General features: G+C 42.3%; 1 protein-coding gene across 1 annotated transcript in view; it reads right to left on the bottom strand.

The window, feature by feature from the left end:
• Window positions 1-25,220, bottom strand: part of LOC122426735 (SLAM family member 5-like) — a 76,815-nt gene that overhangs the window by 45,686 nt on the left and 5,909 nt on the right. Inside the window, exons 3-5 of the mRNA XM_043445863.1 lie at window positions 16,735-17,031; window positions 15,141-15,275; window positions 14,854-14,942 (exon numbers count right to left, since the gene is read on the bottom strand). Of these exons, the coding sequence (XP_043301798.1) occupies window positions 14,881-14,942; window positions 15,141-15,275; window positions 16,735-17,031 (494 nt within the window). The 3' untranslated portion in view covers window positions 14,854-14,880. The remainder of the gene's footprint in view (window positions 1-14,853; window positions 14,943-15,140; window positions 15,276-16,734; window positions 17,032-25,220) is intronic.

Below are 25,220 nucleotides of genomic sequence, written 5' to 3' on the forward strand. Positions count from 1 at the left end.
TTGATAGGTGTGGTCCCGTTGCCATTTACTTTGTTGTTTTGGGTTCACGTTTATACAACCTTTGTGCATTTCCTGTCTAGAGAAGATCCTTTAGCATTTGTTGAAGAGCTGGTTTGGTGGTGCTGAATTCTCTCAGCTTTTGCTTATCTGTAAAGCTTTTGAGTTCTCCTTCATATCTGAATGAGATCCTTGCTGGATACAGTAATCTAGGTTGTAGGTTATTCTCTTTCATTACTTTCAGGACGTCCTGCCATTCCCTTCTGGCCTGGAGGGTTTCTATTGATAGGTCAGCTGTTATCCTTATGGGAATCCCTTTGTGTGTTATTTGTTGTTTTTCCCTTGCTGCTTTTAATATTTGTTCTTTGTGTTTGATCTTTGGTAGTTTGATTATTATGTGTCTTGGGGTGTTTCGCCTTGGGTTTATCCTGTTTGGGACTCTCTGGGTTTCTTGGACTTGAGTGGCTATTTCCTTCCCCATTTTAGGGAAGTTTTCAGCTATTATCTCCTCGAGTATTTTCTCATGGCCTTTCTTTTTGTCTTCTTCTTCTGGAACTCCTATGATTCGAATGTTGGGGCGTTTCACAGTGTCCCAGAGGTCCCTGAGGTTGTCCTCATTTCTTTTGATCCTTTTTTCTTTTTTTCCTCTCTGCTTCATTTATTTCCACCATTTTATCTTCTACCTCACTTATCCTATCTTCTGCCTCCGTTATTCTACTCTTGGTTCCCTCCAAAGTGTTTTTGATCTCATTCATTGCATTGTTCATTTTTAATTGACTCTTTTTTATTTCCTCTAGGTCTTTATTAAACAATTCTTGTATCTTTTCAATCTTTGTCTCCAGGCTATTTATCTGTAACTCCATTTTGTTTTCAAGATTTTGGATCATTTTTATTATCATTATTCTAAATTCTTTTTCAGGTAGATTCCCTATCTCCTCCTCTTTTGTTTGACTTGGTGGGCATTTTTCATGTTCCTTTACCTGTTGGGTATTTCTTTGCCTTTTCATCTTGTTCAGATTGCTGTGTCTGGAGTGGGCTTTCTGTATTCTGGAGGTCTGTGGTTCCTTTTTATTGTGGAGGATTTACCCAGTGGGTGGGGTTAGACGATTGGCTTGTCAAGGTTTCCCGGTTAGGGAAGCTTGCGTCAGTGTTCTGGTGCGTGGAGCTTGATTTCTTCTTTTTGGAGAGCAATGGAGTGCCCAGTAATGAGTTTTGAGATGGGTCTATGTGTTAGGTGTCACCTTGGGCAGTCTGTATGTTGACATTCGGGGCTATGTTCCTGTGTTGCTGGAGAATTTGCGTGGTATGTCTTGCTCTAAAACTTACTGGCTCTTGGGTGGTGGTTGGTTTCAGTGTAGGTATGGAGGCTTTTGGACGGTCACTTATTGCTTAAAGTTCCATGTAGTCAGGAGTTTTCTGGTGTTCTCAGGTTTTGGGCTTAAGTTTCCTGCCTCTGGATTTCAGTTTTATTCTTCCTGTAGTCTCAGGACTTCTCCAACTATACAGCACTGATAATAAAACTTCTAGGTTAATGGTGAAAAGATTCTCCCCTGTTAGGGACACCCAGAGAGGTTCACAGAGTTACATGAACAGGAGAAAAGGGAGGAGGGAGATAGAGATGAGCAAGAGGAGAAAAAGGGGGACTCAAGAGGAGAGAGACAGATCTACGCAGCTGTCTGTTCCCAGAGTGTTCTCCGTATCTCAGACACCTACAAGGATTCACAGAATTGGATTGGGAAGAGAAGGGGAAAGGAGGAAATAGAGGTGTTCTGAAGTAGAAAACAGAGAGTCAAGATTGGGAGAGAATAATCTTCGGTTTAAAGATAGGGCTTCTCTTTTTTTTTGGTAAGGTTATAGTGTAGTGAAAATGAAAATGAAGAGTAGTAGAGGAGTACTAGAGGACTTTAAAAGAAATAAGAGAAAAAGAAAAATAGAAAATAAAAGAGAAAACGGAAAGAAAAAAAAGAAGAAAAAAGAAAAAAAAAAAAAAAAAAAAAAAAAAAAAAAAAAAAAAAAAAAAAAAAAAAAAAAGAAAGAAAGAAAAAAAAAAATTTTTTTTTCCCTAATTAAAAAAATCGTAAAAATCTATGTAAATGAAAGTTAAGGAGTAATGGGGGAGTAATAGGGAATTTTAAAGGAAAATAAAAGAGAAAAAATAAAAAAGAAAAAATATAAAAAGAAAAAAAAAATTTTTTTTTTTTTTTCCTTACTTAGAAAAAAAAAGTAAAAATATATCTAGGAGTTTCTCTGGAGCTGCTGCGGTCAGTGTGGGTTCGGCTCAGTTTCAGATAGCTCCTCGTTCCAGCTTACACTTCTCGATATCTACAGGGCCCTTCCAGTGAAGTCGGTGTTTTCTAGAGGGATTTTGATCTGTTGCACCAGTCCCTTCTGAAGCGGTTCCCTTTGTTTATTTGGCTTCTGTTTGCCGGTCTCTTCAGACTCTCATTTCCGCCCTGACACAGGCCGGCGGAGGTGGACTCTTATTCAGTCAGCTAGTTCCGTTGCTCTGCTGGGAGGGGCTGACGCTGCGGGGAGGGGCTGGCGCTGCGGGGCGGGGCTGACGCTGCGGGGAGGGGCTGGCCCTGCGGGGGCGGGCTGGCGCTGCCCGGAGGGGCTGACGCTGCTTTCTCCGTCTGCCGCTGCTCGGGCTCCCGGCTGTTCTATATGGAGCGCGCCCCGCGCTGCGCTAGGTTCCAGCCCTCGGGTGTTACACAAAAGCGCGGAAGGAAAAGCTGCGCCTGCTCTCTGTGCCTTCCCCGTCAGAGCGGTCCAGGCAGCGAGGGGCTTGATGGGCGCACTATCCCCGGGTGTGGCGCACTCACTCCCTTCCGCGGACCCAGTCTCAGTTTCCGCTGGCGCCAGTCGGGTGCGCGCGCCTTCCGCCCTCCGCGTCCCCAGCCCCAGTCCCCGCCCCGCGCCGGTCGGGTGCCTGCGCCCTGTGTCTCGCCGCGACCTTCCCCTCCCCCCTGCCTCCTGCCTCCGGCGGGGCTGGGCGGGTCCGCAGCCTGCGACCTCTTCTTGGGACTTTCTCCGTCCCTTTGTTCTGCGAACGGCCGGCAGTGTGTTCCGGCCGGTCAACTCTCTCCCCCTAGGTCTCCCACAGTTCAAGTTGGCACCTCACAGAAGCTCCCTCCGATTGTCCTCAGGGCACTCAGGCCGGGACCCTAGCCCAAGCAAGGCCGCCTAAGACTCCCTTCCCGGGACGGGTCTCCGTCCTTAGCTCTTTTGTCTCACTTTTTATCCTTTATATTTTGTCCTACCTCCTTTCGAAGACAATGGTCTGCTTTTCTGGGCGCCTGATGACCTCAGCTAGCGATCAGAAGTTGTTTTGTGAGGTTTGCTCTGCATTCAGTTATTCTTTTGATGAATTTGTAGGAGAGAAAGTGGTCTCCCCGTCCTACTCCTCCGCCATCTTGGCTCCTCCCCCTATTTTTTTTTTAAGATTTCTTTCCTTCTACTAATCCTGGGGTTCGTAATTTGTTCCTTGTCAAGTTGCTTTAGGTGTAGAGTTAGGGTATTTATTTGAATTTTTTCTTGTTTCTTGAGGTAAGCTTGCATTGCTATGAACCTTCCCCTTAGCACTGCTTTTACGGTGTCCCATAGGTTTTGGGTTGTTGTGTTTTCATTTTCATTTGCTTCTATGAATATTATGATTTCTTTTTTATTTCTTCTGGGCTTTGTAGGTCATTCACAAGCATGTTGCTCAGCCTCAATATGTTGGAATTTTTAATAGTTTTTCTCCTGTAATTGACATGTAATTACTGCATTGTGGTCAGAAAAGATGCTTGGAATGATTTCAATTTTTTTTAATTTACCAAGGCTAGATTTATGCCCCAGCATGTGGTCTATCCTGGAGAAGGTTCCGTGTGCACTTGCGAAAAAGGTGAAATTCATTGTTTGGGGGTGAAATGTCCTATAGACATCAATTAGGTCTAACTGGTCTATTGTACCATTTAAACATCCATTTATGATAAAAACTCTCCAGAAAGCAGGAATGGAAGGAACATACCTCAACATATAAAAACTATATATGACAAACCCTCAGCAAACATTATCCTCAATGGTGAAAAATTGAAAGCATTTCTCCAAAAATCAGGAACAAGGCAAGGGTGCCCACCCTCACCACTACTATTCAACATAGTTTTGGAAGTGTTGGCCACAGCAATCAGAGCAGAAAAAGAAATAAAACGAATCCAGATTGGTAAAGAAGAAGTAAAACTCTCACTGTTTGCAGATGACATGATCCTCTATATAGAAAACCCTAAAGATCCACCATATAATTACTAGAACTAATTAATAAATACAGTAAAGTTCCAGGATATAAAATTAACACAGAGAAATCCCTTGCATTCCTAAACACTAACAATGAGAAAACAGAAAGAGAAATTAAGGAAACAATTCCATTCACCATTGCAACAAAAAGAATAAAATACTTAGGAATAAATCTACCTAAAGAAACAAAAGACATATATATAGAAAATTATAAACACTGATGAAAGAAATCAAAGAGGACACAAATAGATGGAGAAATAAATATACTGCGTTCCTGGATTGGAAGAATCAATATAGTGAAAATAAGCATACTATGCAAAGCCATCTATAGATTCAATGCAATCCCTATCAAGCTACCAACGGTATTTTTCACAGAACTAGAACAAATAATTTCACAATTTGTATGGAAATACAAAAGACCTCGAACAGCCAAAACATCTTGAGAAAGAAGAATGGAACTGGAGGAATCAACCTGCCTGACTTCAGGATCTACTACAAAGGCACAGTCATCAAGACAGTGTGGTATTGGCACAAAGACAGAAATATAGATCAATGGAACAAAATAGAAAGCCCAGAGAAATCCATGCACCTATGGACACCTTATCTTTGACAAAGGAGGCAAGAATATACAATGGAGAAAAGACAACCTCTTTAAGAAGTGGTGCTGGGGTCTATTTTATCTGATATAAGTATTGCGACTCCTGCTTTCTTTTGGTCTCCATTTGTGTGAAATATTTTTTCCAGCCCTTCACTTTCAGTCTGTATGTGTCCCTTGCTTTGAGGGGGGTCTCTTGTAGACAGCATATATAAGGTTCTTGCTTTTGTATCCATTCAGCCAGTCTTTGTCTTTAGGTTGGGGCATTAAACCCATTTACATTTAAGGTAATTATTGATAAGAATGGTCCCATTGCCATTTGCTTTGTTGTTTTGGGTTCACATTCATACAACCTTTCTGTGTTTCCTGTCTAGAAACACAAACTTTAAATGACACAATGGTCCAGCTAGACCTAATTGATATCTATAGGACATTTCACCCCAAAACAATCAATTTCACCTTTTTCTCAAGTGCACATGGAACCTTCTCTAGAATAGATCACACCCCGGGCCATAAATCTAGCCTTGGGAAATTAAAAAAAATTGAAATCATTCCAGTCATCTTTTCTGACCACAATGCAGTAAGATTAGATCTCAATTACAGGGGGAAAAAAAACTATTAAAAATTCCAACGTATGGAGGCTAAATAACACACTTCTGAATAATGAACAAATCATAGAAGAAATCAAAAAAGAAATCAAAACATGCATAGAAACGAATGAAAATGAAAACACAACAACCCAACCTATGGGACACTGTAAAAGCAGTGCTAACGGGAAGGTTCATAGCAATACTTGAGGCTTACCTCAAGAAACAAGAAAAAAGTCAAATAAATAACCTAACTCTACACCTAAAGCAACTAGAGAAGGAAGAAATGAAGAACCCCAGGGTTAGTAGAAGGAAAGAAATCTTAAAAATTAGGGCAGAAATAAATGCAAAAGAAACTAAAGAGACCATAGCAAAAATCAACAAAGCTAAAGCTGGTTTTTTGAAAAAATAAACAAAATTGACAAACCATTAGCAAGACTCATTAAGAAACAAAGAGAGAAGAACCAAATTAACAAAATTAGAAATGAAAATGGAGAGATCACAACAGACAACACTGAAATACAAAGGATCACAAGAGACTACTACCAGCAGCTCTATGCCAATAAAATGGACAACTTGGAAGAAATGGACAAATTCTTAGAAAAGCAAAACTTTCCAAAACTGAACCAGGAAGAAATAGAAGATCTTAACAGACCCATCACAAGCACAGAAATTGAAACTGTAATTAGAAATCTTCCAGTGAACAAAAGCCCAGGACCAGATGGCTTCACAGCTGAATTCTACCAAAAATTTAGAGAACCGCTAACACCTATCTTACTCAAACTCTTCCAGAAAATTGCAGAAGAAGGCAAATTTCCAAACTCATTCTATGAGGCCACCATCACCCTAATACCAAAACCAGAAAAGGATGCCACAAAAAAAGAAAACTACATGCCAATATCACTGATGAACATAGATGCAAAAATCCTTAACAAAATTCTAGCAAACAGAATCCAACAACATATTAAAAAGATCATACAACATGACCAAGTGTGCTTTATCCCAGGAATGCAAGGATTCATTGATTTGTGGATATTAAATTGGATATTAAATTGGATACTAAATTTGATTAAATTGGATATTAATTTGGATACATGAAATTAACAAATTGAAAGATAAAAACCATATGATTATCTCAATAGATGCAGAAAAATCCTTTGACAAAATTCAACATCCATTTGTGATAAAAAATCTCCAGAAAGCAGGAATGGAAGGAACATACCTCAACATAATAAAAGCTATATATGACAAACCCAAAACAAATATCCTCAATGGTGAAAAATTGAAAGCATTTCCCTTAAAGTCAGGATCAAGACAAGGGTGCCCACCCTCACCACTACTATTCAACATAGTTTTGGAAGTGTTGGCCACAGCAATCAGAGCAGAAAAAGAAATAAAACAAATCAAGATAGGAAAAGAAGAAGTAAAACTGTCACTGTTTGCAGACGACATGATCCTCTACATAGAAAACCCTAAAGACTCTACCAGAAAATTACTAGAGCTAATCAATGAATACAGTAATGTTGCAGGATATAAAATTAACACAGAGAAATCCTTTGCATTCCTATACACTAACAATGAGAAAACAGAAAGAGAAATTAAGGACACAATACCATTCACCATTGCAACAAAAAGAATAAAATACTTAGGAATAAATCTACCTAAAGAAACGAAAGACTTATATATAGAAAGCTATAAAACACTGAAGAAAGAAATCAAAGAGGACACAAATAGATGGAGAAATATACCGTGTTCGTGGATTGGAAGACTCAATATTGTGAAAATGGCTATACTACCCAAAGCAATCTATAGATTCAATGCAATCCCTATCAAGCTACCAACGGTGTTTTTCACAGAACTAGAACAAATAATTTCACAATTTGTATGGAAATACAAGAAACCTCGAATAGCCAAAGTAATCTTGAGAAAGAAGAATGGAACTGGAGGAATCAACCTGCCTGACTTCAGGCTCTACCACAAAGCCACAGTCATCAAGACAGTATGGTACTGGCACAAAGACAGAAATATAGATCAATGGAACAGAATAGAAAGCCCAGAGATAAATCCACGAACCTATGGACACCTTATCTTCGACAAAGGAGGCAAGGATATACAATGGAAAAAAAGACAACCTCTTTAACAAGTGGTGCTGGGAAAACTGGTCAACCACTTGTAAAAGAATGAAACTAGAACACTTTCTAACACCATACACAAAAATAAACTCAAAATGGATTAAAGATCTAAATGTAAGACCAGAAACTATAAAACTCCTAGAGGAGAACATAGGCAAAACACTCTCTGACATAAATCACAGCAGGATCCTCTATGACCCACCTCCCAGAATATTGGAAATAAAAGCAAAACTAAACAAATGGGACCTAATGAAACTTAAAAGCTTTTGCACAACAAAGGAAACTATAAGCAAGGTGAAAAGACAGCTCTCAGAATGGGAGAAAATAATAGCAAATGAAGAAACAGACAAAGGATTAATCTCAAAAATATACAAACAGCTCCTGAAGCTCAATTCCAGAAAAATAAATGACCCAATCAAAAAATGGGCCAAAGAACTAAACAGACATTTCTCCAAAGAAGACATACAGATGGCTAACAAACACGTGAAAAGATGCTCAACATCACTCATTATCAGAGAAATGCAAATCAAAACCACAATGAGGTACCATTACACGCCAGTCAGGATGGCTGCTATCCAAAAGTCTACAAGCAATAAATGCTGGAGAGGGTGTGGAGAAAAGGGAACCCTCTTACACTGTTGGTGGGAATGCAAACTAGTACAGTCACTATGGAGAACAGTGTGGAGATTCCTTAAAAAACTGGAAATAGAACTGCCATATGACCCAGCAATTCCACTCCTGGGCATACACACGGAGGAAACTAGATCTGGAAGAGACACGTGCACCCCAGTGTTCATCACAGCACTGTTTATACTTGCCAGGACATGGAAGCAACCTAAATGCCCATCAGCAGACGAATGGATAAGGAAACTATGGTACATATACACTATGGAATATTACTCAGTCATTAAAAAGAATTCATTTGAATCAGTTCTAATGAGATGGATGAAACTGGAGCCCATTATACAGAGTGAAGTAAGCCAGAAAGATAAAGACCAATACAGTATACTAACGCATATATATGGAATTTAAAAGATGGTAACGATAACCCTATATGCAAAACAGAAAAAAGAGACATAATGTACAGAACAGACTTTGGACTCTGTGGAGAAGGAGAGGGTGGGATGTTCTGAGAGAATAGCATTGAAACAAGTATATTATCAAGGGTGATACAGACCACCAGCCCAGGTTGGATGCATGAGACAAGTGCTCAGGGCTGGTACACTGGGAAGACCCAGAGGGATGGGATGGGGAGGGAGGTGGGAGGGGGGATCGGGATGGAGAACACATGAAAATCCATAGCTAATTCGTGTCAATGTATGGCAAAAACCACTACAATATTGTAAAGTAATTAGCCTCCAACTAATAAAAATAAATGAAGAAAAAAAAAAAGAAGAAAGTGGTGCTGGGGAAACTGGTCAACCACTTGTAAAAGAATGAAACTAGAACACTTTCTAACACCATACACAAAAATTAACTTGAAATGAATTAAAGATCTAAACGTAAGACCAGAAACTATAAAACTCCTAGAGGAATACATAGGCAAAACACTCTCCGACATGAATCACAGCAGGATCCTCTATGACCCACCTCCCAGAATATTGGAAATTTTAAAAATAAACAAATGGGACCTAATGAAACGTAAAGCTTCTGCAGAACAAAGGAAACTATAAGCAAGGTGAAAAGACAGCCCTCCGAATGGGAGAAAATAATAGCAAATGAAGAAACAGACAAAGGACTAATATGAAAAATATACAAGCAACTCCTGCAGCTCAATTCCAGAAAAATATAAGACCCAATCAAAAAGTCGGCCAAAGAACTAAACAGACATTTCTCCAAAGAAGACATACAGATGGCTAACAAACACGTGAAAAGATGCTCAACATCACTCATTATTAGAGAAATTCAAATCAAAACCACAATGAGGTACCATTACATGCCAGTCAGAATGGCTGCTATCCAACGTCTACAAGCAATAAATGCTTGAGAGGGTGTGGAGAAAAGGGAACCCTCTTACGCTGTTGGTGGGAATGCAAACTAGTACAGCCGCTATGGAGAACAGTGTGGAGATTCCTTAAAAAACTGGAAATAGAACTGCTATATGGCCCAGCAATCCCACTGCTGGGCATAAACACTGAGGAAATCAGAATTGAAAGAGACACGTGTACCCCAATATTCATCGCAGCACTGTTTATAATAGCCAGAACATGGAAGAAACCTAGATGTCCATCAGCAGGCAAATGGATAAGAAAGCGGTGGTACATATACACAATGGAATATTACTAAGCCATTAAAAAGAATTAATTTGAGTCAGTTCTAATGAGGTGGATGAAACTGGAGCCCCTTATACAGAGTGAAGTAAGCCAGAAAGAAAAACACCAATACAGTATACTAATGCATATATATGGAATTTAGAAAGATGGTAACAATAACCCTGTATGCGAGACAGCAAGAGAGACACAGAAGTATTGAACAGTCTTTTGGACTCTGTGGGAGAGGATGAGGGTGGGATGATATGGGAGAATGGCATTGAAACATGTAAATTATCATATGTGAAACCAATCACCAGTCCAGTTTCGATGCATGATACAGGGTTCTCGGGGCTGGTACACTGGGATGACCCAGAGGGATGGGATGGGGAAGGAGGTGGGAAGGGGGTTCAGGATGGGGAACACATGTACACCCATGGCGGATTCAAGTCAATGTATGGCAAAACCAATACAATGTTGTAAAGTAAAATTAACAAATTAATTAATTTTAAACAAAGAACAAAATGTTCATCTATATTGGTTTTCTATTACTACCTTTAGTGTCTATAGACAGATCTAAGTAAGTTTTATGGGTGATTTCAATAAAAACCCTGAAGGAGTCATTTGAACACAATAGAAAGTGAAAGATAAAGACATGGGAATAAATGCTTGAATTTATATATTAGTATTCTCTGGATGCTGTAGCAGAAGATCACAGACTGAATGACTTACATAATATAAATTTATTTTCTCATATTTCTGAAAGTTCACCATCCAAGATCAAGGTGCAGTAAAAGTTGGTTTCTGGTGATGCCTTTCTCCTAGGCTTGTGGACAACACCTTCTCACTGTGACCTCGTGGCCTTTTCTCTGTCAGGGCAAAGAGAGAACTCTTTCTCTTAAGTTCTATCAAATTAGTCTACTTCCTACAACCTCATTGAACCTTAACTACCTCCATAAAAGCTATACCTCAAATTCCAATCATATTAGGGTTTAGGAAATGGCAACCCACTCCAATATTCTTGCCTGAAAAATCTCATGGATGAAGGAGCCTGGTGGGCTACAGTCCATGGTGTCGCAAAGAGTCGGACAAGACTGAGCGACTTCACTTTCACTTTCAGGGCCTCAACATATGAATTTTGAGGGGACATACTTCAGTCTATAACAACTGGTTTACAGGATGATAAACTTCTTCTTGGGGTGTATGTGTTTTACTATTTCTAAGATCAGCTCTGGTCATGTCAATCCGATGCTTAAAACTTTAAATAAATGATGTTTTTCTGTTAGGTATTTTGGAAAATATTATTATACAGAAAAGGAAACAGACCCAGAAGTTAACCACTATCAACATCTTCATATCAATTTTTGTATTCCATTGTGTCCCACATAAACATATGTGAATATCTTTTAAGAATACCAAGATAACCTAATAGGTGCTGTTAAGCCCAGCCACCTATGTGACGTAAATTATTAGAAAGACTATCTGAATGCTGTTTGAAAATAAACTTAAAGGGTACAGAAACAGGGAGACTGTGAAGCTACTAAACTACTCCAGGTAAATATTTGTGGATATCTTGGATCAGATATGTGATAAGAGATAGTCATATTACCAATATAGATAGATGACAGGTAAATAGATGATAGATGAGATATATTGATAGATAGAAAAGATAACAGTATTTGGTGATAGAATGTGGGTTATGAGAAAATCAGTAAAATCTAGGATAACCTGTAAGACATTTTTGCCTCATAAGTTTACATAGTCACAGGTTCGGGGATTAGTACATGGCTATAACACAAGAAAATAATGAGTATAGATAGTGAAGAAAAATTACATGGATGGTCTGTGTCTGACCCCTGGGATATTCCAGAATTTAGAGATTGAAGAGATGAGAAAGAAACTAGTCAAGGCAGCTAGGGAGCTACCACTGAGTGTGAGAGAAATGATTATGATTGTTGAATGTAAGGTGATGCTGGGCATTCAAGCAAAGACAGCTCCATTGCTGCTGAGATTGAAAGGAGATGAAACAGGTTGTCTATGAGACGTAATGATAGTTTAATGAAGTTTCCTAGTGACTTGAACAAAAGCAGTTCTATTGGTGTGGTGGGAATAAAGCATGACGAGAGGGACTTGGAGAGAAATGAATTAATTCAAATAAGGTATACAAATGGTTAACACACAGGAAATGATGTTCAACCTTGTTATCATTATTGTTGTTGTTGTTGTTCAGTCACGAAGTCATGTCCAATCCTTCGCAACCCCATGGGTTGCAGCACTCCAGGTTTCCCTGTTCATCACCATCTACCAGACTTTGCTAAAGTTCATGACCATTGAATCAGTGATGCCATTCAACCACATCATCCTCTGTCACCTTCTGCTCCTTCTACCTTCAGTCTTTCTCAGCATCAGAGTCTTTTCCAAAGAGTCAGCTGTTCTCACCAGGTGGCCAAAGTATTGGAGCTTCAGCTACAGCATCAGTCCTTCCAAAGAGTATTCAGTGTTGACTTCCATTAAGATTGACTGGTTTGATCTCCTTGAGACCAAAGGATTCTCAAGAGTCTTATCCAACACCACAGTTCAAAAGCATCAATTCTTCGGTGCTCAGCCTTCTTAAGTTCAAACTCTCACATATATGACTACTGGAAAAACCATAGCTTTGACTATATGGACCCATGTCACAAAGTGATGTCTCTGCTTTTTAAAACACTGTCTAGGCTTGACATAGCTTTCCTGCAAAGGAGCAATTATCTTCTAATTTCATTAATTATTCAGCGCAGCTCAGTTCAGTCACTCATTCGTGTCCGACTCTTTGCGACCCCATGAATCGCAGCACGCCAGGCCTGCCTGTCTATCACCAGCTCCCGGAGTTTACTCAAACTCAGGTCCATCGAGTCGGTGATGCCATCCAGCCATCTCATCCTCTATCGTCCCCTTCTCCTCCTGCCCCCAATCCCTCCCAGCATCAGGGTCTTTTCCAGTGAGTCAACTCTTCACATCAGGTGGCCAAATATTGGAGTTTCAGCTTCAACATCAGTCCTTCCAATGAACACCCAGGATTGATCTCCTTTAGGATAGACTGGTTGGATCTCCTTGAAGTCCAAGGGACTCTCAAGAGTCTTCTCCAACACCATAGTTCAAAAGCATCAATTTTTCGGTGCTCAGCTTTCTTCACAGTCCAACTCTCACATCCATACATGACCACAGGAAAAACCATAGCCTTGACCAAATGGACCTTTGTTAGCAAAATAATGTCTCTACTTTTTAATATGCTATCTAGGTTGGTCATAACTTTCCTTCCAAGGAGTAAGCGTCTTTTAACTTCATGGCTGCAGTCACCATCTGCAGTGATTTTGGAGCCCAAGAAAATAAAGTCTGACATTAATCATTAGGGAAATGCAATTCAAAAGTGACAATGAGCTATTACATCACACACACACACACTAGGAAATCTATAATCAAAAAATGTATAATAGTTATACACAGAAACTCTCCTATAATGTTGGTGGCATTGTGAAAATGCTGAAACTGCAGGTAGAATATAGGAATAAAGGAATGAGAGGCAGATGGATTACAAGAAGCATTTTGAAGAATGACCCAGTGGAAAATAATGACTGGTTGGATGTCCTGAGAAATCTGTATGCAGATCAAGAAGCAACAGTTAGAACTGGACACAGAACAACAGGCTTGTTCCAAATCTGAAAAGGAGTATGCCAAGACTGTATATTGTTACCCTGCTCATTTAACTTATATGCAGAGTACATCATGCAAAATGCCAGGCTGGATGAAGCACAAGCTGGAATCAAGATTGCCGGGAGAAATATCAACAACTTCAAGATATCATTCTAATGTCAGAACGTGAAGAGGAACTAAAGAGTCTCCTAATAAGATTGAAAGACCTGGATTAAAATTCAACATACAAAAACCATGATCATGCAATCCAGTTCCATCACTTCACGGCAAATAGATTGGGAAAAGTGGAACCAGTGACAGATTTTATCTTCTTGGACTCCAAAATCAGTGCAGATGGTGACTGCAGCCATGAAATTAAAAGATGCTTGCTTCTTGGAAGAAAAGCTATGACCAAACTAGACAGCATATTAAAAAGAAGAGACATCACTTTGACAGAAAGAACTGCATAATCAAGATATGATTTTTCCAGTAGTTATGGATGGATGTGAGAGTTGGACCACAAAGAAGGCTGTGAAGTGAAGTGAAGTGGCTCAGTTGTGTCTGACTCTTTGCGACCCCATGGACTGCAACCTCCCAGGCTCCTCTGTCCATGGGATTTTCCAGGCAAGAGTACTGGAGTGGGTTTGCCATTTCCTAATCTAGGGGATATTCCCAACCCAGGGATTGAACCCAGGTCTCCTGCATTGCAGGCGGATGCTTTACCCTCTGAGCCAAGAGAAGGCTGAGGGAGAACCAAAGAATTAATGCTTTCAAACTGTGGTGCTGGAGAAGACTCTTGAGAGTCCCTTGGACTGAAAGATCAAACCAGTCAATCCTAAAAGAAATCAGTCCTGAGTATTCATTGGAAGGACTGATGCTGAAGTTGAAGCTCCAGTAATATGGCCACCTAATGGAAAAGCTGACTCGTTGGAAAAGTTTCTGATGCTAGGGAAGATTGAGGGCAAGAGGAGAAAGGGACAAAAGAGGGTGAGATGGATATATGACATCACAACTCAATGGACATGAGTTTGAACAATCTCCATGAGATAGTGAAGGGTAGAGAAGACTGGCATGCTACAGTCCATGGGGTCTCAAAGAGTCAGACACGACTTACTGACAAACAACAAAGGAACCCACTTGGAACCACTACTGCTGACACGCACTGTTTATGGATGCCCCCCCAAGTTTCCAGTACTACATAGGCCTCAGATGTATATTTTCCTAGTTAACAGTGTTGATTGTTCAGAAAGAGGCAGCGGGACAGAAGTAGCAGTGATTAGGTTTGATAAGCACAAGTGTAGGTGCAGAGGAAACTGGTAAAGCCCAGGATGATCACAGCTCCCGCCTCTCACCTGGACCATTCCTTCTTGATACTCCTCTTAACTCTGCTCTGTCCCATTGCCATCATCATGGTTCCTCTGGTCCTCCTGCAATGCTGCTCCTGAGTCACACACATACACAGAGTTGAGCTTTAATCTCAGTCTCAAAAACCTGTACCCAGTTCCATGGTTATACCCCAGTGCCATTATCACACCCATCCGCCCTTTTGCAGGGGGAAATCTCTGAGCAGCAAGGTGAAGAAAGAGGGTTTCAATAGAAGAGAGGATTTATCTGAGGAAGAAAAAGAAGTGCAACTTGCCTCTTCCAGTATCCATGTTCCTTTCCCTCTTATATATTTTCCAAACGCACAGTCCAGTTCCCAGGAAGTATAGCACAAGCACAGTGATACATAGGAGGATTCCAAAGGGGCCAGAAATGGTCTGTTCTTGTGAACCTGCTTCCCTCACACAGAGAAAATGGAGAATGGTTAAGGGAAGACAGAATTTTAAATATCCATTGCCATAGGGAGATAGAAAACATATGGAGAAGTCTAAAGTCCTAGTTCAGAAGTTGAAGAGGTAAGAGTGCAGTAGGTTCATTCATAACTGAACTGAGAAAATACCACCTGGTACACATGTCTTCAGGATGCGCTGTCCAGAGGAGGTGATGCATAAACTGAGTCTTGAGGGAGGAGTAGGAGTTTCCCAGATATTCAAGGTGGGCAGAGAATTTCAGAAAGGAGGAGCACCATGTTCAGGGAATCTTACTGTCAGATCATCAGCCCTGAGGGTTGCCACCACCTCATGCTGCAAGCTGGAGAGGGACAGATCAGGAAGGAGCCAGATGAAGAGGAGAAGAGGGAGAAAGAGCCTCCTTCCCAAGGGTCTGACTGAATGTTTATTTTATCTGACAGTCCATGATGAGTCTGAGGGGAGGGTTATAGGGGTTTAAGTGATGCTGACATATCAGATGCCTCCAGCAGGTCAGGTGTCCCTTGTGGAGGATGGGTTAGAAGGGCAAACTGCACATATTCATTCATGATTCAATGAGACAGTGAATGTGAACAAACACTGCCAGAGTCTTTGCTTGGGACATGAATTCAAAGACAACAAGACATGGCCTCTGACATCCAGGTATTCTAAGTTACACAGGAGACAAGTCCATAAACAGAATTGTTAACTCAGTGTGGGGTGGCCTTGGACCGCTCCTTTATAAAGATAATGTCTATGCTGGAAGGTCACAGCACCTGCAAGGCCCCGTACCAAATGAGATGGAGGTTCCTTTTCTTCGAACATTATTAAGAACAGAACCATAACCAAGCACAGGACCCTAGGTAACCATATTGATCATCCCCCATGAAGCTGGCCTTAACTGAGAGACATCCCTCAACAGGAAGAAATAAAAAAGTGAAGGGCTCTTGACTTTGGAGGACTGATGGTAGAGGAAACAGCATTTCCAGAGGGTTGGAATCTTGTGATAGCAAGACTCTTTCAGGGTCTCTAGTTAAACAATCCAGTGTGAAATATGTGAGGAGAGTGACATGGGCAGAGAAGCATTTGAGCCCTGAATCATACAGGGAGACACTGGAGGTCAAACCCTCAGATGGCACAGCTGACACAATCCAGTTCCCTTTTTCTAAGACTACACTGAACACCCAGTGAATGATGAGTGATGTGGGGAGAGTTCCTGAAAGGCTGCTGTCTGGACCAACAATGGCAAGGGCTGGAGAGGAGAGCATGGATGTGCAAGAAATTTAAAAGCAGAAGCAAATTGGTTGTGCTTCCCAGGCTCAGGTATTAGGTGACCCCAGTGGAAGGTGGTACTAATAACAGAGAGGGGAGAGAAGCCCAGAGCTCTCACCGAGAGCACGTGAACTCCGGGAGTGCCCCTCCCCTCTGGCAGGTTGCACTCACCATGGGAACAGACTTGTGCAAAGTCTACAGAGGCAGTTTTCTTCTCCACATGGTTGCTGACCACACAGGTGAGGGTGGCACTGGACTGGATCAGGGACAAGTTCACAGTCAGTTCCCAGGTATTGGGGGCTAGTTCTGGTGTCCCACTCCACTCCAGCTCCCTGGGAAGGCCCGTGCTTTCCCAGGTCACACTCAGGTCTTCTCTGTTTCCTGGGACGTCACACTCCAGGGTGATATTGCACCAGCCTGGTGTGATGGATGATGACTTGACCAGGATCTCAGGAATGATCACGGGCTCTGGGGCAGGTGAGAAAGAAGAATGGAGCATCACATGAGTGGACAACTTTACAGTTCACATTTTCTCATCCATTATCTCACTGAACCTCTGGCAACCTCCCTCTCAGGATGCTGAATGCATTTTCCAGAAGAAGCACTATTTTCCCAAAACCCAAATATACAGCAGTGACAATAAGAAAAGAAACAATTGAGGTAAGCCCTATGTGATCTTACTAGATCAGCAAGCCTTAAAATTCTTCCATTAAAAAGAAAAACTATATGCTGGACCTCACCTTCCAGGATGCATTGTATATAAGAAATTGGGATGTTTCCTTCTTTCCAGGGGAAGAAGGTGGGGAAGGAAGGACTTGACCTGGTCCAGGACCATTGCCCTGCTTCTCCTGTTCAGATGATGCCTGGGACTACACAGCCCTTATGGAGCATTGACATATGGCCTGTGCTGGGATGCCAAACTAGAGACATTTCTGAGAGATTCAGTGGCAGTGACCAGCAACCACAAACCAAGTGTGGTTAGAACATGCCACTAAACTTGAGGTCTGCACAGGCAGAGAAGTCACTGACAAGTTTGTCATAGATATCACGTGGGAAACTAAAGTTGTCAAAGTCACTCTCATAACGGATATTTCCCTATGCAGCAGAAACTCTAGGGGAAAAAAGAGTTGACTGAATGAGGCTCTTAAGATGTATCGCTGTGTAAATTTTCTCCTGTTTCTATTGAGGATTTGAGAGCTAGATTGAAGGGGTCTTTGTGAGCAGTTATATCTCTGGCCTTTTCATACCAGAGTTTGAGCAAGCTCTGGGAGTTGGTGATGGACAGGGAAGCCTGGCATGCTGCAGTCCAGAGAGTGGTAGAGTCAGACATGACTGAGTGACGGAACTGAATTGATACCTCTAGCTGGTGAGAAGAGAGAGGATAGGGAGGACTACCTACATATGGAATTCCAAATTGTGGTAGATGAATAGTGCCCCAACCTCCGGAACCTCTGAATGTGTTAGGTTATTTGGCAAAGGGAAATGAAAGTAACAGATGAATTAAGGATATTTATTAACTGACTTTCAAATAGGGAGATTATTCCAGAATAACTGGTTGGAACCAAGGTAATTACAAGTGTCTTACAAGAAGAAGGAGGAAAAAGAAGAGGGGGTCAGAGAGATCAATGTGAGAAGGAATTGTCCCTCCATTGCTGGCTCTGAAGACGGACAAGTGTGGCCATGAACCCAAGAATGCAGGTAGACACTAAAAGGCACAAGGTGAAAGAAAATGTTTGTTCCTCTGGAACCTCCAGGAAGGCACACAGCCCTGACAGCACTGAGAAATGGAGCATTTCCTGCCATATCAATAAAGAACGATGTCACAGCCATCAGTGATTCAAGCCCCCAAATATGAACTTCTGAGCTCAGAAGGGGCCCAGGAAGAACAGTGCCTGTTATCCTGCAGCCATTAGTCACTCCCCATGGTGATTACTGAGGAGATGGAGTAGGGGGGCAACAGGGGTGTGAAAAAGCCCCAGAGAGCTGAGATGAATATGAAAGGAGTGATTTCAGTAAGCCCAGACTTTTGCGCCGTCCCACACATAGAAAAGCACTAAATTCCTTGAGATATCTGCTTTTCCTTAATTAACAATTATCTTTTGATGTTCAGATTACCTGCCCCTTGTTGCAAACTTTTATATGACCTGACTCCACCCCCTGCCTCCTCAGAGCAGTTCTCTCAGGTTTACTTGAGATGCTGTCTCTCAGGCTTGAAGTCCTAAAAATGTACACTGAATAAAACATAATTCTCAATTTCTAGCTTATGACTATTTTTTTTTTAAATCAACTTGATTTAGCCCAGTGAGACCCCTATTTGACTTCTGATCTCCAAAAAGATAAAATAATACTTTGGTGTTTTAAGCCACTAACTTTATACTAATTTGTGGTAGAAGCAATAGAAAATTAATACACAAATCAAATAAACTGAGTCCTATAAAGAATAATAATTATTATGGCAAATACTAATGAAGAACTATGGATGGAGGTTCATAACATTGTACAGGAGATGGTGCTCATAATCATTCCCAAGAAGAAGACATGCAAAAAGGCAGTGGTTATCTGAGGAGGCCTTACAAATAGCTGAGAAAAGAAAAGAAGTGAAAGGCAAAGGAGGAAAAGCAAGATATATCCATCTGACTGAAGAGTTCCAAAGAATAGCAAGGAGAGAAAAAATAGCTTTCCTCAGTGATCAATGCAAAGAAACAGAGGAGAACAATAAAATGGGGGAGACTAGAGATCTCTTCAAGAAAATTAGAGATACCTAGGGAACTTATCATGTAAAGATGGGCACAATAAAGGACAGAAACTGTATGGACCTAGCAGGAGAAGATATTAAGTGCAGTGGCAAGAATACACAGAAGAATTATACAAAAAAGATCTTAATGACCCAGATAACCATGATGGTGTGATCACTCACCTAGAGCCAGACATCCTGGAGTATGAATTCAAGTGGGACTTAGGAAGTATCACTACAAATAAAGCTAGTGGAGGTGATGGCATTCCAGCTGAGCTGTTTCAAATCCTAAAAGATGATGCTGTTAAAGTGCTGCACTCAATATGCCAGCAAATTTGGAAAACTCAGCAGTGGACATGTTGCAAGAATCCGACTGTTGAAACCAAGCACCAGACGTGGAGGGTTGGAGAACTCAGGTTTATTAAGCCTGCAGTCCCAGATGAGCTAACGCTCTAGGGTTCTGGGAGCCCGAACTCAGGATGAGCTTTACTTTTATAGGTTCAGTACACACAATTACACTGGCACTGGATGATTGGTTACCTGGGTGCTATGGGAAATGGGCAGTTACAGAGCACAGGAGTTGCTATGGGTTATGTGCAGGGAATTGACAAACAGAAATTCACAGAAGCAGGAATAGAACATTCCATACTTATCAGAATATCTTATGGTAATAGGCAATTGCTAGGTCATCTTGTTCCTATCTTGGAGCTGCAAGAATATTTTTACAGAAGCAGAACTAGCATGAAATTATTTCTGAGTGTAAGTTTTCAATTTTCCTCTTCAGTCTCCCCCCTTGAAGCCCCTTAAATCTTATAAGGCACCAACTTCTTGATCTTCTTGGCCCAGGGGCTGATAACCTCTCAGGGCTAGGAGGTGTGTGGTGCCCTCCATCTGCTGCAGCTTCTACTAGGCCAGAAACTGTCCTCATGATTAATGACAAAAGGCTCGAAAAGAGGAGGCAGATCCAAAAGAAGAGTAGGACTATTCATGCTAGTGTTTTGAATCCTCCGTGATAAGAAAACCATCCCTCAAGTAGCTCTCCAGGATTCCATCCCTTCCAAGTCTGGACTGGGACATGAGCTATTTTAGTCATTTTCCTGGTTATTTCTTCTAAGACCTTGTCTTTATCATCTATCTGTAGACAACAGTTGCTAAGATTGAGCTTCCCACAGATGCCCCCCGCCACCCCTTGTAGCCAGTAAGTAATCTAGAGCTAGGTGATTCTGATAAATAACATTATGCATCTTGGTTTGTTGTTCTGCCAATAAGTTACGAAACTTGACCATTTCATTAGTAAAGATCTCAACCACTGCCTGGAGCCAGATAATTCTGTTATGCATGTAAATTGGGGCTTGGTAGCCTCAGGACCCATCTTCTGCTCAATTGGCTGGCCCATAGTGTAGGATTATACATTCAGGAGGACATTTGTCATCTTTCCAATTTCCAATCTGTAGATATCTGCACTTTTTGATGAGGACTTTGTCTTTATAAACTGGGACTCCCCGTGATTAACCTTGGGCTAGGGGAAGTAGGAAAAGGAGAGATGGATAGTCCCCAATAAGCATGCCCCCCTGACCAGTTGGCTGGCAAAATTGAATATGCATTAGCCCCACAAATCCAACATAATAATCCTTCTGGAGCAGGTCAATGACCTTCAGTGGACAAGTCATCCCGTCTGGTCTTTAAATTGGGGAAGCTTGCTAGAGGGTGAGGATTAGGCTCTGTATAGTTTGTGTTTCCCCACCAATCAGAGGTGTGAGTATTTGCATTATAATATCTTTAGCGAAGACAAGTGACTCTTCCTACCGGAATGTTGAATATTGGGCCCCACAGCTCCAGACAATTCTTGCCAGTTATGGAAGTCTTTAAATGCCAAATTCTGACCCTGGTTTTCTTGAATTCACCTGAGCTGTTGAAGGGTCTCTGGTTTGTTCTCCCATCTTAGTTACCCCACACACACAGCAAGAAATAATCATTAATGTCTGGGCTATGTTCTCAGCTAGAGCTAAGAACAGGTTTTTAGTTTTGACTGAAGAAGGAGGGGGACCACTTTCTATCTCTTTATAAAAAGAATGGAAGAGCTTTTGTGTAGATGCCAGGAATGGAACAGAAACACTCTGGAAATCCAACACAGTTCCTGGGTCAGCACCTCTCCCATTGATATAAATACCGATTTTGAAACCATTTTTATTCATTTTGAGTCCCCGGGGTTGAAGATAGTGAAACTGACAGGATTATACATCCCTAGTTCACAATTGGGGCCAACAGTTCCCTTTTGAAGGAGAGTTATCTTCTTTTATCTTTTCACATTGTCCATGTGACACAGCTCCAGTGAGGGCAGTGAGCCCAACAATAACCATAGCAAGAGTAGTGGGTGGGTGCTAATTCACACATATATTTGTCATTGAACGAGTACTGTTGTTCCCATGATAAGCCCCACATTTTATAGTATTCCAGGGGTTTCTGTTAATAGCAGCACACACTTCAAAATGTACCACCACCAGAGGTTCTAAATTTGTAATTTGTGTCTGGTTAATCAGAAGCCCTCCTTCTTGGTGCTGAACCTCTAACCAATCTTCATTAGGGGGCAATCTGGTGGTCAAACCAAATATATTGGCCTTCTTGTTGACAAATAGAATAGGTTGCCTTGTTATGAACACAGGTTTCTTGGGCCTCTCCTTGGCAGGGGAAGTGAGTATGGCGAAGCAAGGTCCAAGTGACCCCCTGACCTGATCTAGTCATGTGAATGCATGGAGTACATGTGGGGCTGCTTTACTTTCTAATGCACTATATCTCAGCAGGATATAAGCTGCTATTATACAAAACATTTGATTCCATTTAATAATCCCATTACTTTGGGGGTAGATTTTAACCAAAGAAATCCCTCATATTTGACCCACAGAAAGCATCAAGGTCAGTGGTGCAACCAGTCCCTACTTGGCAGGGTGTCATCATAACCCTGACTCTCAGATGTCCCTCGTCAAATTCCTCAAGTTTCCACCATGTGTGAACCAGCCAGCCCTGAAATGACTTGAGCAGGGTTGAAGATCTTGGGCAGGATTTGGGTGTCTAGGAAGGAAGACCCAAAGTGGGATTGTTGAGATGAGCCTCAGCAGTCCAGTTCTCTCACCCTTCTAGAGGTGCTGTTATCTTCACCCAGGGATGGTGACTCCACGGAGTGACACCTGTAACTTAACAGCAGCAGGGGTCACCAGGACGACTGTTTGAGGGCCTGTCCAGATTGGCTGAAGTGTTTCCTCTTTCCAGTCTTTAACCCATACCTCATCTCCTGGCTTATAGGAATGAACCCAATTGCCCACAGGAACGGGAGTCCTTCCTAAGGTTTCTTGAGCAACATGGCGGAAGACTCTTCCCAGGGCCTGGAGGTGTCAGGACATCTTCAGGTCAGCTAGTCGTTGGGAGTCTCCCTTGAGCTTCCCTATCACTGGGGGTGGTCTCCCATATAAGATCTCAAAGAAGAATAGCCTGAGGATCTCAGGGTGCACTGGGCTCAGAGCAAGGCTGGGGTAGCATGACGACCCAAGGTAACTGGGTCTCCTGACAGAGCTTAACTAACGTGCTCTTGAGGGTCTGATTCATGTGCTCAACTTTCCCTGAGCTTTGTGGCCTGTTAGCGGTTGGGAGCTTCCATTTAACCATCAGTGCCTTGGATAAAGTCTGGATTATCTCAGACACAGAGGCTGGCCCTTTGTCATACCCTATGGAGGCAGGTAGCCCGTACTTCAGGATTATCTCTCTTAGTAGGGCCTTGGCCACCTCACGTGCCATTTAGCGTGCCTGGGATAGGCCTCAGCACATCCCAAGCAGGTGCAGACTACCACAAATAAATATTTAGAACACTTGCAGGGCTTGACTTCAGTGAAGTCAAAGGGCAGTGTCCCAAGTGTCTGAACCCCTGGGCTGGGTCTTGGTCATTGGCTGGCATTGTCTCACGCACAAGTCACACCTAGCACTGATCTGAGGACACAGGGTTGGGAGCTTAGGAACAGAATAGTAGCAGCTCAGTAAACTTTCCAGTGCACTTTTCTTTAAGTGAGTTGTCTCATGGTGCTGTTTCACCAGCTGGACTGCTATATTGCTGGGGACAAAGAGCCTTTGCTCTGGCAGACTCCACCAACCCTCTTTTTCTTTTGTTCCTCCCTCATCTAAAGCCCATTGATCTTCTTCCTCAGTATATCTCAGGGATGGAGGCAACTTTGGTTCCAAGAGTACCTTAGAAATTGGCTCAGGGCATACCGTGGGACTTGGTTGGGTTGCTGCCTTCTTGACTGTCTGGTCGGCCAACTGATTCCCTTTGCTACCTGGATCAGTTCTCCTTTGATGGCCTTTGCAACGGATGACTGCCACTTGGGAAGGGTTTCAAACTGCCTCTAACAGCTGAAGGACTTCTTCTTTGTTTGTGATCTCCTTTCTCCTGTTATCAGTAGTCCCCTTTCTTTAAAAAGGACTCCATGAACATGTAAAGCAGCAAAGGTGTACCTTGAGTCAGTGTAGATATTGACTCACTTTCCTTCAGTGTGCCTTAGTGCCTGGATAAGTCCCCACAGCTCAGCCCGTTGGGCTGCCCACCCATGCGGGAAGCCTTTACTACACTGTCTACTGTTGTTATTGCATAGCCTGTCTGGTGGTATCTGCCCTGACAAAACTGCTTCCATCAATGAACACTTCCAGTTCTGGGTTTTGGAGGGGAACATCCATCAGGTTTGGCCTGCTCAAGTAAATTTCATCTATGACCTATTCGCAGTTATGATCACGGGTTACTGTCTCCTTAGGTAAGAAGATAGTGGGATCCAGCATCTGCCCAGTTTCAAGGTGGACCCATGAGTTTTCACAGAGTAGTCCCTGATAGTAGTCATCCTGGTGTTGGTGAGCCGCCTGTACCCTTGGCTGTTCATCAGCGCAGTAACAGCATGGGGAAACTTTATATTTATATTTTGTACTAGTGTAAGCTAATCTGCTTCTCTGACCAGGACCACAGTGGCAGCTGAAGCCTGGAGACATGAAGGCTATCCCGTGGTCACAAGATCCAGTCGTTTGGACAGGTATGCGACCAGGCACTGCCATGGCCCAACTGTGTGAGGACCCCCAGTGCAGTGTGATTTTTCTATGCATGAAGAGGTTAAAGTCCCACAAAACATCTAGCAGCTCTAATGCTGGAGCGCTGGTCAAAAGTCTTTTTATCTCCCTGAAGGCTGTTTCTTGTTTAGGCCCCCACTCTAGGGGGTCCTTACCAGACCTTGCTGTGGTTTCGTACAATGGTTTGGCAATTTCAGAAAAACTCAGTATCCAGATCCGTTAAAATCAGCAACCCCAAGGAACTCACAAATATTTCTTGGTGCTTTGCTGAGGTATTGAGCAGATAGTTTGTTTCCTCTCATGCCCAAGGGCCCAGTGGCCTCTAGAGATGACAAACCCAAGGTACTGACCTCCTGTCTGCAGATAAGAGCCTTTTTCCATGACATCCTGTACCCCGTAGTGGATAGCAGAGCCAGCAGGGCTTTGGTGACTTTCCAGCAGTCCCTTTCGGTTTGACTGGCTAGCAACAGGTCATCCATGTACTAGAGTAGGGTGCGGTTCAAAGTTTCTCTGGGGAAGGCAGCAAGATCCACAGCCAGGACTTCACCAAACCAGGTAGGTGAGTTCTTGAAGCCTTGCAGCAGTCGGGTCCAAGTCAGTTCTGTCTGTCTCCTGGTGTGTGGGTCTTCCCACTCAAGGGTAAAGAAGGGCTGGCTGGCCCGTGACAGCAGAAACAGAAGGCATCCTTGAGATCGAGACAGTTGACCCAGCTTGTATAGATGGGTAAGAGGCTCAGGAGCTTGTAAGGGTTTGGGACCACTGGATGGATAGTCATCATTGTGTTGCTGATGGTGTGGAGATCCTGGTTATGGATACAGTCGTTCCC

This window comes from Cervus canadensis, chromosome 2, assembly GCF_019320065.1.
Source record: "Cervus canadensis isolate Bull #8, Minnesota chromosome 2, ASM1932006v1, whole genome shotgun sequence".
Classification (NCBI taxonomy): domain Eukaryota; kingdom Metazoa; phylum Chordata; class Mammalia; order Artiodactyla; family Cervidae; genus Cervus; species Cervus canadensis.